Source organism: Sinohyriopsis cumingii, chromosome 19 (assembly GCF_028554795.1).
Source record: "Sinohyriopsis cumingii isolate HCF-2022 chromosome 19, ASM2855479v2, whole genome shotgun sequence".
Classification (NCBI taxonomy): Eukaryota; Metazoa; Mollusca; class Bivalvia; order Unionida; family Unionidae; genus Sinohyriopsis; species Sinohyriopsis cumingii.
In genome coordinates, this window is record NC_142979.1 from 19,245,632 (window position 1) to 19,258,642 (window position 13,011).

General features: G+C 35.8%; 1 protein-coding gene across 1 annotated transcript; it reads left to right on the top strand.

Annotated features, from left to right (window-relative positions):
- The first annotated feature begins 1,237 nt into the window (after nucleotides 1-1,237).
- LOC149775226 (dynein regulatory complex subunit 10-like) lies at nucleotides 1,238-9,728 on the top strand. The gene is made up of 4 exons (XM_089943190.1): nucleotides 1,238-2,579; nucleotides 3,261-3,494; nucleotides 5,816-5,887; nucleotides 7,318-9,728. The coding sequence occupies exons 1-4, from the start codon at nucleotides 1,614-1,616 to the stop codon at nucleotides 7,582-7,584; spliced, it is 1,539 nt and encodes a 512-aa protein (XP_089799316.1). The 5' UTR covers nucleotides 1,238-1,613; the 3' UTR covers nucleotides 7,585-9,728.
- Nucleotides 9,729-13,011: the final 3,283 nt, after the last annotated feature.

Sequence of the window (13,011 nt, forward strand, 5' to 3'; positions counted from 1 at the left end):
TCCGTGTGCACTTCTCCTTGTTTGTCCCGGTATTCGTAGCCGTATTTTTTGGGACCGCCACTGACGAAACTTAGAATCTTGTCGTCGGGGTGCTCGTCTCTCCAGGCTCCTAAACGGTCTCCTTCGATGTTAGGGTGATGTTGACCCGGGCGATCGATGTAAATGCAACTGTCTGTGTCAAAGTACAGGACGCGATCCCCTAACAGTTCTAAAGCTTCGAACAATTTTAAGCGAGCATGGGCTGTCATGTAAGCCGCAATAATGACATTTCCAAATTCGTCGGCTTGTACAAAGTCCATATCTTCTTCGTAATTGGCTAAGATCAAATCCTCACCAACGACGTCCACGTTTTTTCATGTATTTGGTTTTGTCGCGAATCATCTGAAAGTAGCGGGAAGGTTCTGTCAAATATTCCGTCTTGGGTAAACAACGGTCGTTGTGCCATTTTACCCCACAAGCAATTTAACATCACTCTGGCAAACGATCGCCTGCCTTCGTTTTTCTCGGTGTGGTCTAAAGTGATGCCTTCCTGCTCCCAGTATTTCTCTTTGAATGTCTTTTCGTCTTCGGGAGTGTGACACCAGAAAGGATAGCCGCTGGCTTCTTGTTTCAGTTTCAAAAAGGCATCCACGTAGTCTGCGAAAATGCCTTTCTGAGTTTGGTCACCCTATCTACAAGAACAGACCTAAGGACTTAATAATGTTTACTTCCTTAATTATTATCAGCATGATTTTTTGGTTGTAATTTCATGGTGTTTGTTTTTGTACTATTGCCTTGGTATTTGTTTGTATGTATTATATAATATTGTAAAGCGTTTAGAGCTTTTGAAGACCAGACGCTGTACTAGCTTTAATAATAATAATAATAATAATAATAATAATAATAATAATAATAATAATAATAATAATAATATTATTATTATTATTATTATTATTATTATTATTATTATTATTATTATCGTATTCGTTATCTTGTAGTGTGAACTAAGTTGCACCCAGGATTTATGGATGATCAAAGAGAGTTAAGCCACTGTATCCTTGTCGAGTCCTTTTTTTTTAATGTTGATTAAATTCTCATTATGTCTTTCTGAATCCACCTCTATGACCCAGATTGAATTATAAGGTACTAGTACAACAGCCCGAATTCGCGATGTCGTATTTGGAGGTAGTCCGCGTCCAGTTTGCTTACGTTTGTTTGATATTAGGCTCGTTATTTAGCACCATGGTAACTACTGGATGTTCCGTATCCTTCCGCGTTGAATTTGGAATATGGAAATCAATTCGATTATTGAATCACACACCAAGAATTGAAAAAGGTTGTAATTTCATTTATCAATAAGGAAAGTATCGTGCATGATATTCTATGTATGCAGTAGAATGAACGCCATATTTTGTGAATTATGTATTGCTGTTTATTGATTAAGCTCATTAGCAGTTGTTAGGTCAAAATGGCGTAAGTGTGTGTAAACTTTTAGAAAATCCAAGGCTATTCGTTTTAATTTATGACTTCAGTAGTATTTATACAGCAAAATACTACGCTGTTTACTATAAGCCACTAATATCAGTCGTTTTAATTTCTTTCAATTATGAGATAAAGTCTGATTACAACAGAAAATGGCGACAAGTTTGGCAGCGAATAACAATTTTACAGAGATATTGTCTCTTCCCGTGGTTCTGGAGCCCACTTTGCAAATGAAGCTTCAGTTGCCTCAACCACCTAAAGGGGCTGTGACCGGAACGAAGAACCTCAGAAATAGACTCCGACTTGATCCATCAAGGGCCTTGGAACCGGCAAGGAAGAAGATCGCCACTATTGAAGCCCAGAGAGTGATGTCAGTTTTTGAGGACACTATTCAAAAGTCCGAAATAGTAGCACTGTTGCCGTATCTTATGCAGAATCTTGATAGATTTCGTATTGTTCTTGGTGGCGATCTGGCTGATGTCGTTGAACAACATAAGATTGTACATGACAGTTATAATGAAATTAAACAGGCCCTTGATAAACAGGTGAAGCGCAGGACAATGAAAGTGAGCACAGAGGGAAGTAGAGAAGGGAGTGGAAAAGGTAGCCGAGCAGAGAGCAGAGCATCGTCGAAGAGAACTGTTAGTGGACAAGATGAGGCAGAGGATGCAGAAGGAAATCAAGCCATTGAAGATGATGTTCAGAGTGTAGGAAGCCAGAGTGAAGGAAGGAGATCAAGACTTTCTAGCCAGTCAAGTGTAAAATCAGGCTTCAGTATTGATACCCAGATAGAGAGAACAGTGAGAAACCTTACCCTTGTTGCCCAGCAGCTGAGTACTTCATGCAAAAATGTCCTCAGGGGTTTCAGAACCAATCCAGCTGCATTTAATTTAATAAAAACTGAATTCAGCAAAACAAGCCCAAGTTGCAAAGAATTAGTTTTATTCATGAATGAACTGAAAGATATTTTGTTGAATAAACTGCTAACAACTCCTGAGGAAGAAAAAGAGCGAAATGAATATTTGCAAGAAATTTCCTTGAGAGAGAAGAATAATAGGGAAATCATAGAAAAGTTGGAAGCCCAGTTGAAGGCTGCACAGGATGATAAAGATGAAGAAGTAAGCAAACTTTTAAATATGTTTCTGAGTAGATACAAATATCATGCCCATTTCTGGTATTGTAATTGTCACTTTTGAAATACAATGCCAGTGCTTTTTTCTAGAACTGAAATCTTAAGGGTACAATTCCTCCCCCATTTGGAATTTTTTTGAATATATGAGGATTCAGTGAATAAATAAATGTAGAGAAAAAAATAGTAATTTTTATGCATTCAGTTTACTTTTTTATCTGATGTTTTTAAAACAAAAATTTGAATGAATTGAGCAATAGATCTTGCAGTAAATAATATTTTAATTAGAATTATCTTTTACATAAGTGATATTTGACTTATGTACTAGTATATACAAGTGATATTTTTGTTAGTTTTTGATAACACAGCTTCAAGGATCACCTGATTTGGAACCTTTCATTGCTCTGGTATGTTTGTTCTTTTTTTTTAATCCTTACCATTGCTTAGCTCATTAACTGTTTTTATTATACATTTTGGGTCAAGTAACTTAATAGGAAACTCATAAAGTTGCCTTATGTAAACTAAATCAGTTTTTTCCAGATTTTTTTCACAGCAAGTTACATGAATAATTTATATTATTTAAATAACATAAGCAAAATTCAATATTGAAATTCTTCCAGTTTTAACATTGGACAGTTTACTAAGAAGAAAAAAATCCTTTCAATTCTAGATTAAGAAAAAGAATGATGTCATCAGAAAATTGAAGGCAGAACTTCATCAGATTGAGAAGTTTGCTGAGGATCATAACCGCAGAGTCCAGTCAGAGGCTGCAAAACAGGAAGAGGCAGACATAAAGAACAGTGAAGGACGGAAGCAACGTCTTCAGCAAGAACTGGTCCAGTTAAAAACTCAGCAGCAAAATTTGATTGTTGAACACAGAGAAAATGAACAAGAGCTGCGAAAGGTATTTTTCTTTTTCTGTTTAACAATTGATGGTTAATAGATGGTTAGAAAGGTGGAAAAGTTGATTGATAAGCATTAACTTCCTGAAATTAATGATTGTGCACATTTGCATCGATCAGATGGGCGCTGTTTTTAAAACAGGAATTTTATTGGTTTGGCTAGTCAGATTGATTATGTAACATTGAATAATGTACCTTAACATCAACCGTGGTATTGTCTTTTTTATTTAGCCACCAATATTCTGTATATTTATGATAACCACATGCTGACACTGCATGGGTAGAACAAGTTTGCAAATCCGTATTTGTCCCTGTACAACCAACTGTGCCAGTTCCAGCTGCCCAGCAGATTTTTCTTGTTGCTCAGTTTCTTTCATAAATACTTTACTCAGATTTATTCAACAAGTTATAAGGAATAATGGAAAGTGTCACATTTATTAATCTGTTTGAGATAGCACATAAAAGATAATCAAATAATTAACTTTTTTTTGATTGTATGTTGTCCATCAGATTTCTGTTAGTTGGTTATCTCTGACCAGAAACATGTCTATATATTATGTTTATTCGAGTTTAGACCATTAAGGTTACCGGGGCCCCGAGTGGCCTAGTGGTCTAAAGCGCTCTCAGTTACGGATCACTGCCATCTCACCTCTGTCTGCATGGGTTTGTGTCTCGGATTTGGCCAATGTGGGTATGTGAGAAAGCTTGCCAGTAGCTTCTCGAGGGTCGGTGGTTCTTTCCGGGGATTTCCTGGGTTCTCCCTCCACCATTAATACTGGCCACCATGTATAGCCTATCGTGTGCTGAAAAATGGCGTTAAATCCTACAACAACAACAACAACAGAAATCCTCCACCATTAATACTGGCCGTCATGTATAGCCTATTGTGTGCTGAAAAATGGCGCTAAACCCTACAACAACAACATTAAGGTTACCATATCATTAATCTAATACAATTAGTCCAGTGTCTAAACTGTCAGCTAAATGTAAACATTCCATGTGGGATTTTGTTTATCAATTTACTTCTCAAGCCAGTTTAGTGTTGGTTTTAGTTTTTTACATTTGTGAAGTTTTTTTTATAGTTAAAGTTAGTCAGCAGAAATAACTGTCACATATTCAAATGTGAGTGCCAATTTCTTCAACAAATCAATGAGAAAGCATAATGCTGGATCAGTCAGTCACATTGGAAATGAAGCACCTTCATGCGTCGTTTCTTTAAGGGTTCACTAAAATGACCTGGTAGTATGGACTGTGATTACTTACTAACATAGTGAGTAGCTGAACATGATCAGTGTGGTCTCTTATCAATGAAAATCATCCAGCACTGAACTGCTTAACTACGGAATTATAGGGATATAATTCAGGCACCCTGCTGTAGGTGCCCAGGTGAAGAATTTGATGATCAAATGTTTTTCGCTGGAAAAAAATAAACAAATAAAATTCCATTTTAATTTGTAACATGATTTTCCCCCCAAATTTTTGTTGTTGTTTGTCTGACTCTGCTTTTGTATCAGGAAAAATGGTTGTCTGGCATTCAGGTTTAGTTGTTCCAGCTGTAATTTTGGTTCATTTAAATTAGTATCATGATCCCCTCCCCCCTTCCTCCCATTCATGACAAACTTACCTTTGATAACAATGTAACTTTGTTAAAGGAATGGCATGGATAGGGCTACAACATTGATTATTTTAAGAATGATCAATAGTATAGCAGAATGTTAAAGTATATGAAAAGTTTATCTCTTTTTAGGAGATAGATTGTTTTGTATTTGGATGTAAAAGGAAGAGGATTATTGTACAAATTAGTGTGTGGAGTTCATGAGTTGTTAAAATTGTTCACCATAATTACTTTTGTTACACATTCTTTTTTTTACTCTTCTTCAGAAAAATATACTTTGCATCAATGTTTATTGGTATGAACTATTAAGTATTGAAGATTATAAAAAAGAATTTTTTGCTTTACCATTATCGGCCATGAACATTGAAGCAGAGGCTGTTCTGTCTAAAGTAGAAACACATCTGTATAGTTGAAACAAGATACACTTTCTGCTACGAACTTTTATTTTAAAAGAATTTCCATAGCAGAAGTAGATTTAGATGGGCATAGTGTTCTTCTAGTAAAAGTAGCAAATGTTTAAGTGTAAAAACAGAAATTGTTGCCATTTTTGACAAAATTAACTATACTTTTAAACTTGAACCCAACAGAGAAAGTCTTGGATCTGCCCCTCCACAGAATCCTATCCAGGCAAATAGGTCCTGTTCTTCACATAAAATCTGATACTGTCAGCATATTTTTATCCTTTGCATTGCACATCATGTTTTCTAGACCAAGTTCCGATACGAAACAGAAGTGGAGAACTGGATTCAGCAGTATGACCAAGGAATGGGTGAAAGACAGGTGTGTAATTTCTTGTGTTAATTTTTTAATTATTAATATTAAAATTATTATTGTTATTATTATTATAGTATTGTACTATTGTTGTACTATAAAAACTATGTTTTGAAAGAATCTCATGTATGCATAGATATATTTTTACTCTCCATTTCCTTGATAGTATAATCATTTTATATTAACGAGGCATGCCTGCATGCATGCACAGTAGACTGAAAGAGGAGTGATTAAAGGATGTAGAATATTTTGAAAACAATGCAGAACTCACTATAAGACCCTTCATTATAACACTTCCTGTGATAAAGTGAGCATGATCATAAATCCCATTGCATTATTCAATAGTAAAACTGTATGTATGTGGAGGATATTTGTTTGCCCCGAGTGAAAAACATTTTATCAAGTGGGTGGAAAACTTAGTATTTTCACAAGTGGTGAGAAGCCACGAGTGAAAATACATAAGTTTTTCACCCATGTAGATGAAATAATGCCATTATTCACTTGATAGCAAGCAAATTTTCTTTTCATTTTATGCTTAAACATATTGGCTCGCAAGATGTACTGTGTGTAGTCTGTATAACAGATTGAAGTAGCAGATTTCTTGCCAAATCCCACGCAATGTTTGCAGTTTACCATTTATGTTCTGCTGTGTTTTGTGATTATTCATAAGAAAATGTAAACAGTTCACAATTTAAAGTAACATAGCACATTACGAAAAAAATTATTCGCTCCTTGATATATTTGAACTAGTGTTGGCTTTAATGTGAGGTGGCCATTTTACCACAAGACCATGTAAGCCTCTAAGAATAACTTCAAATTTCATGCATATGCTGTTATTGCCATAGCAGTGAAATTATTTTTTGATATTCATGCCAGTGAATTATCATTTTTATTTTACTGGTAAAATCCAGTAATTCATGGCCTAGCATAAAATAAATTTCATTATAAAGTGGTCATGCTGTTAGATGGTATACAATATAGCTTACTGTTGTTGTTGTTGTAGGGTTTAATGCCATTTTTCAGCACACGATAGGCTATACATGGCGGCCAGTACAAATAGTGGAGGAAAAACCTGGGAAAACCCTGGAAAGAACCACTGACCCACGAAAAACTACTGGCAAGCTTTCTCACATACCCACATTGGCTGAATCCGAGACTTGAACCCACGCAGACAGAGGTGAGATGGCAGTGATCCATAACGGAGGGCGCTTTAGACCACTGGGCCACTCTGGGCCCCCCAATATGGCTTATATTGACATATTATGTTAAAATGAAATTCAAAAATCATCACTTGAGATGCAGTACACATAATCTTCATTTTGGAAATGAAAAGGGGTACATAAGATATCTTGGCCCAAAACTTGGCTTGCTCCAAAAATTGGTACATCAACAATAAATAATAATGATGACGATAAGTATTTTATTTTCTTTAATTTTAGGATGAGTATGAAGAGATAGATGCTGTGTACACTGAAGAGAAGAAACAGCTTCACGAGCTGGAGGAAAGATTCAAGACTCTGGAGGCTGAGTACCAGCAAATCATGGAGGAGCGACGCCTTGCTCGTGAGCGCAGAGATGCAGCTGAGAGAGAGATGGCGTTGATGATCAAGGCTGCTACCACCATTCAGGCTTTCTGGAGATCCTTTAAAGTTCGCAAGGCTCTCAAAGCCCGCAAAAAGAAGGGTGGCAAGAAGGGAAAGAAGTAATACATGGTTCAGGAGTATTTTCAACCTTCACTGTGTGTTACTTTCGTACTTACATTTGCCTGTTTGCATTATTAAACAATTGTAATTTATATGTTCAACAAATAGTGCTCTAATAAAACAAGATAATGAACATGAATTGAAGAAATGAACATTCCACTTTCTGCATCTTTCTATTGAGTTAACTCCTTTTTTCTTATATACGTGATATTGTAATATGTACTTTTGTGTCTTACCCTCATTAGCAGATAGTAAAACAACATGTTTCACTTTTCAGGCATCAGTCATCACCGCGATCCTCATTGTTTCCATAATAGTTAAGATTTGTTTTTTTGTTTTTCAAAGTTACGAAGAGGAAGTATAGACCATAGTAGGGTTGACAGACTTATGCAGAATCTTGTAGTCTGTTTTAATTATGGGATGTGTTTTTAGTCAAGGAAGATATATTGCACTCTTTGATATGTACCCGGAGGAGTATATAGCTAGATGTAAATAAGAGTAATTGGCCAAATGTGCAGGTATAATATCAGTTGACACTGTTGTGTAGAATCCTATACCCACTGTAATTAAAGTGTGGTACAGATATTGACTGGACCATTTTAGTGTCAAACAAACAAGATGCCCACTGAAGATAAACTAATGTTAGGCCCATATTTACTGTAAAGAAAAGTCCACGGTGAATATGTTTACGTGATCATTCTACTTCTAGTAGTTAGTGACAGAATCATGAAATGGTATTCTTAATTCTTATCTGTGATATGACTTTCCATAATTGTTTAAGTTAATATGCAAAAGCTGTCATGTTAGATAATAGGTGTGCATTTTTACCCAGATTAACATAATCATGCCTTAAATGTATGAATGCAGGCAATTGTAGTGCTACAATACACAGACATTTAGAACTTGGACCAACATTAAAATTTTCTATCATCAATTCTATTGTTTTTGTAAGGTAATAGTTGACTATTATATATTTCAGATTATACTTGTAAAAATATTATAATACCACACTAGTTTGATGGCGAATGTAACAGCATGAGAATGAATCTGACTGTTTTTGCTTTAATAAATATTTTGAATACCAGTTGTTTTCCTTTGAAATATATGAATTATATGAACTATGGTCTATGAAATTGTTTTCAGATGTAAATTTAACATTTTCTCAGATATTTTCTCTCTCTTAACATATTCCTTTAGTGAGTTTACTACTGCATAATTTGTATGGAATGTCAAAATGAACATTGTGAGTTATATTATTCATAAGTCAACATTGAAGTTTTTAGTTTCTTATTTCTTGGACTTTATGATAAAAGTTAATGTGCTGATGGAACTGGACTTAAAAAACTGTCTGCAAAAAGTGGGACAAAATTACTTTTGCACTCATTGTCTTTTTTCCAAAATGTTAGATATGATTGAAAAATTTAAACCAATCCTTTACAATTAAAGGTCACCATGACTCACATTATACTTAAGTGACCTCACACCAGTTTTTAACAATGGAAAATTGCTGATATATTTATGCTACAAAATGGAACATTGAACTAATTAATAATACACCAAAAGTTGATGCTATCTTTCACAGGGTTATGTTTAGAAAGCTAAATGTAGGTCGCTGCGATCTACAATCGACTTAAGAACATTTGTATATTCTTAGAAAATTAGTTTTACATATGTATACATCTTGATAAATTGGTATAAAGTTCCTATTACTTGTATGCTTCTGTGACTGACATTTTGTCTTTTGGTCTTTTAAACTTTGACACTTGTGCTTGTAGAGCAAAAAATCCCAAAAAGACTGTGACCTTGACCAGCAGAGTATCATCATGTTCAGATGGTCATGGTTACACATTTGCTGTGCCAATATGTTAATGTCCCAGTGAAGAATCTGGGAATTTGATGACAATCTCTTTGAAGTGGATATTTTACTGAAAAAATTGGTCAAATTGTTATGTATAGGTACCTTTTGTTAGTTTTTCAGAGGGACTTAAAGGAGACTAGAATTTTGCAAATTGTGTTATGCTCGTTAAAGATTTTTGTTCTTTTACATATTATTATTATTATTATTGTTATTATTTCATGGCATGTCAGAAAATGTTCATTAATGTGGAGAAACTGATATCTATTGCTAATAAAAAATCTTTTCTTAATTTGATGTCTTATGACACAGCAACACAAAAAAAGTTATTAAGCGCCAAGACAAATGGAGTAATGTGCCTTGCCCAATAATACTCCACAGTAGCCAATCCAGGCCGATACCATGACAAGATTTGAACCTTCACCCGTACAGTCACACAAGTCCAGCATGCTAACCCCTGATACATCATAGCTCCTTTCTTTGTTAATAAAACAAATCAAAAACTGTTTTCACATCATGACAATAGGACTTGTGAAAGAAGGCAGCTGAACTCGTAACAGATTAAAATATTCAAGACTTGCTTGTTGTCATAGCAGAAGGGGAATCTTATTTTGCTGGTCTCAATATGTAGGTCTGTACTCTGTCCAAAATTTGGGGGCCCCGAGTGGCTGAGTGGTCTAAAGCGCTCACCGTTCCTGATCACTGCCATCTCACCCCTGTCTGCGTGGGTTCGAGTCCAAGGCTCGGATAGCGTGGGTACGTGGGAAAGCCTGCCAGTAGCTTCTCATTGGTCGGTGGTTCTTCCCTGAGTTTTCCAGGGTTCTTCCTCCACCAGTTATACTGGCCGCCATGTATAGCCTATCTTGTGCTGAAAAATGGCATTAAACCCTAGAACAACAACAACAACTGTCCAAAATTTGCTTTAACATGTTGGCATACAAACTATTAAATACAGCACCATGAAAATATATATATGTTGATCATTATTAGATGACCTTCCAGTTTCAGGCCATTACTGCAATTTTCTGACTTTGACACAATTTGTAACATTTAATTTCTTTATTTACAAACACCTTTATTAGCACTGTATAGCAAAACCCACTAAAGGTAGACAAATGAAATCGGGTATGCGTTTACATGTGTATGAAGATTACTAAATCCGATTTTCACGAGATTATAGCAGTTGTTGTGCCCCCTCTGTTGTATCAGAACGGGACACATTGTTTTGCTGCAGTACATCATTCTTAGTCCATACTGCCATTGCTCAGGTTCATTTCCATCATATTTTGGAACTTTTTAAGACAAAATCCTTCTTAGCTCGACAAAGCATGTCACACTCAAGGTAGCCAAATAAAACTTGGTATGCATATTTGTGTTCATATTCAGATCACCTGATTTTATTATCAGGCCATTACATAAATTTTCAATGTTGACACAATTTCTGAAATTGTTGGACATGAACATTTAGTTAGAAACACCTTCTGAGTACAGCTGCAAGAATTTGTCAATGTTATTCACATTTTTAGCTCTACAGAAAAGCTTATGGGATGGCTTTTATATTCCATATGTCTCCAGCCCCTCTGTCCATTGGCACAATTCATATCATTGCTGCTCCTATTGTATTTGGAAAACTGCCATGAAATTTCACACATTCATTTCATTGTCAAGTTGGCCCTCTATGAAAATGGTGCCAGTGACATCTTCAAAATCTTGTAATTGCTACTCCATGTGAAGTGATCACATCAACATGGGATTTTCACTAGGAATTCTTTGATATCCAGTTGGTCCTCAGTGAAAATGGTCCCCATCCTCATGGTAGCCATCTTGAAAATCTGAGATTCTCCTAAATGGAAAGTCATATCAACATGGGATTTCACCAGAGGACTTTCTATGCAGGCTAGATGGTCCTCAATAAAAAGGGCGTTAATTAATATGTACTTAAGGATGACGTATGTAAGGTGAAGTAGTTTGCATTTAAAACATGCACAGTGGAGAGAATGTTGGCATACCTATATGCTACAGTAATGTAATGTGGATGACATTTCTTTGGATATTGTACTTTTGGAAATTTTACACGATTTAAGCACTGCTAACTAAAATGACTGCTCCCTTGTGTTAAAAAATCAGCCTGAATTAGTCTGAAGTACACTATACATAGCAGCTATTAAAATAGGGAAAATGAATTTTGCCAGACTAGACAATACCAGCTTCTGAAAGTGCAATGAATGAATTACCAAATATATAACATGTAAAAAAAAGTTATCGGCTCTTTTTTTATACAATTTACCTCTGATGTTCAGGAAGTGAAAATGACCAAGTAGAGCTAGCACTTTTTTGAAAGGTGCACATTTGAAGTAAGGCCAAGCTGTATACTCTATAACCTATAGTACACCCATCAATCATACACCAAAATAAAGGGAATTAAAGGTTCTTTTAATTATACCTAAGATATACAAGGTCTTTTTTAAATAGCCAGTATAACCAGTGAGGAAAGCCGGGGAAATTCTTTTTCTTTAAAATCCTAACCCTATGGAAATTGCGAGTCTGTATAGCGCCACCATAGCAACATGGGATTTCACCAGAGGACTTTCTATGCAGGCTAGATGGTCCTCAATAAAAAGGGTGTTAATCTTACCTTCAATATGATCACTATGGTGACCATCTTGAAATCTTTCACTGTCCTCCTGGATGAATGGTAATATGGTAATTTGGTAATAGATGAAAAGACTAGATAGCAAACATGGCTACTGAAAGCCATTGAAAATAGCTTTCTTTGTTTATATGGAAAGGCACATCAACTTGGGGGTTTTCACAAGAAGACTTTTTATGGTGCCTAGTTGGTCCTAAATAAAAAAGATCAAACTCTGATGCTTGATATGGTTACCATAACGGCGATCTTGAAAATCTAATTCCTGCTATTTCTCTTGTAACGATTGGTCATATCAACCATATTTACCGAACAACTTCTTACGATATATACATGGTCCTGAATGAAAATAATGTTGTTTCTACATCAAATATGGCTGCTACAGTGGCCATATTGAAAATATATGGACCAAAAGAGGGACGTTTGAAGTAACAGGAACTGATTTCCTGCCATCATGCAGGTGCCAGTCAGCCAAGTACTGCATAAGGGGGTTCCCCAGATACCCAAGGTCAGCAGTCACTATTACCATCCCTCTCTAAATACCCTAGGCTATCAGGCTAAACTGAACTGAATGGCCTGGAATTGGAAAACTTACTGTCTTGTACAAAAATGGAAGCATTTCGAGGATGTAAAAATAATTGTGAAAGTTGAAGTTCCTTCCCTGTCTCTGGACCTGATGGCACTTAATGCTGCATTCTCCTTTCAAAGGGTTTCCTCTCACAGGAATTTGTTTTGTTAGGGAAAGATCTGTCATGAGCCTCAGTTTCCTATCTTTTTGGGGTTTTAGACACAAACGGGAATAGAAGGCTGACAGCCAGGATTTAAACCCTCTCTAATGTGCCCTGCTGAACAAGGGTGTGGACCTCTTCCGGTAGTTGTTAGATTTTGTTCAGTAACAGTGGCCATATTTGAGGGTAGATTGTATCAT

Coding starts and splice junctions, on each gene's coding strand:
- LOC149775226 (XM_089943190.1), top strand. CDS start 1,614: ATGGCGACAAGTTTGGCAGCGAATAACAATTTTACAGAGATATTGTCT. Junction 2,580..3,260: donor AGGATGATAAAGATGAAGAA/GTAAGCAAACTT, acceptor TTTCAATTCTAG/ATTAAGAAAAAGAATGATGT. Junction 3,495..5,815: donor ATGAACAAGAGCTGCGAAAG/GTATTTTTCTTT, acceptor CATGTTTTCTAG/ACCAAGTTCCGATACGAAAC.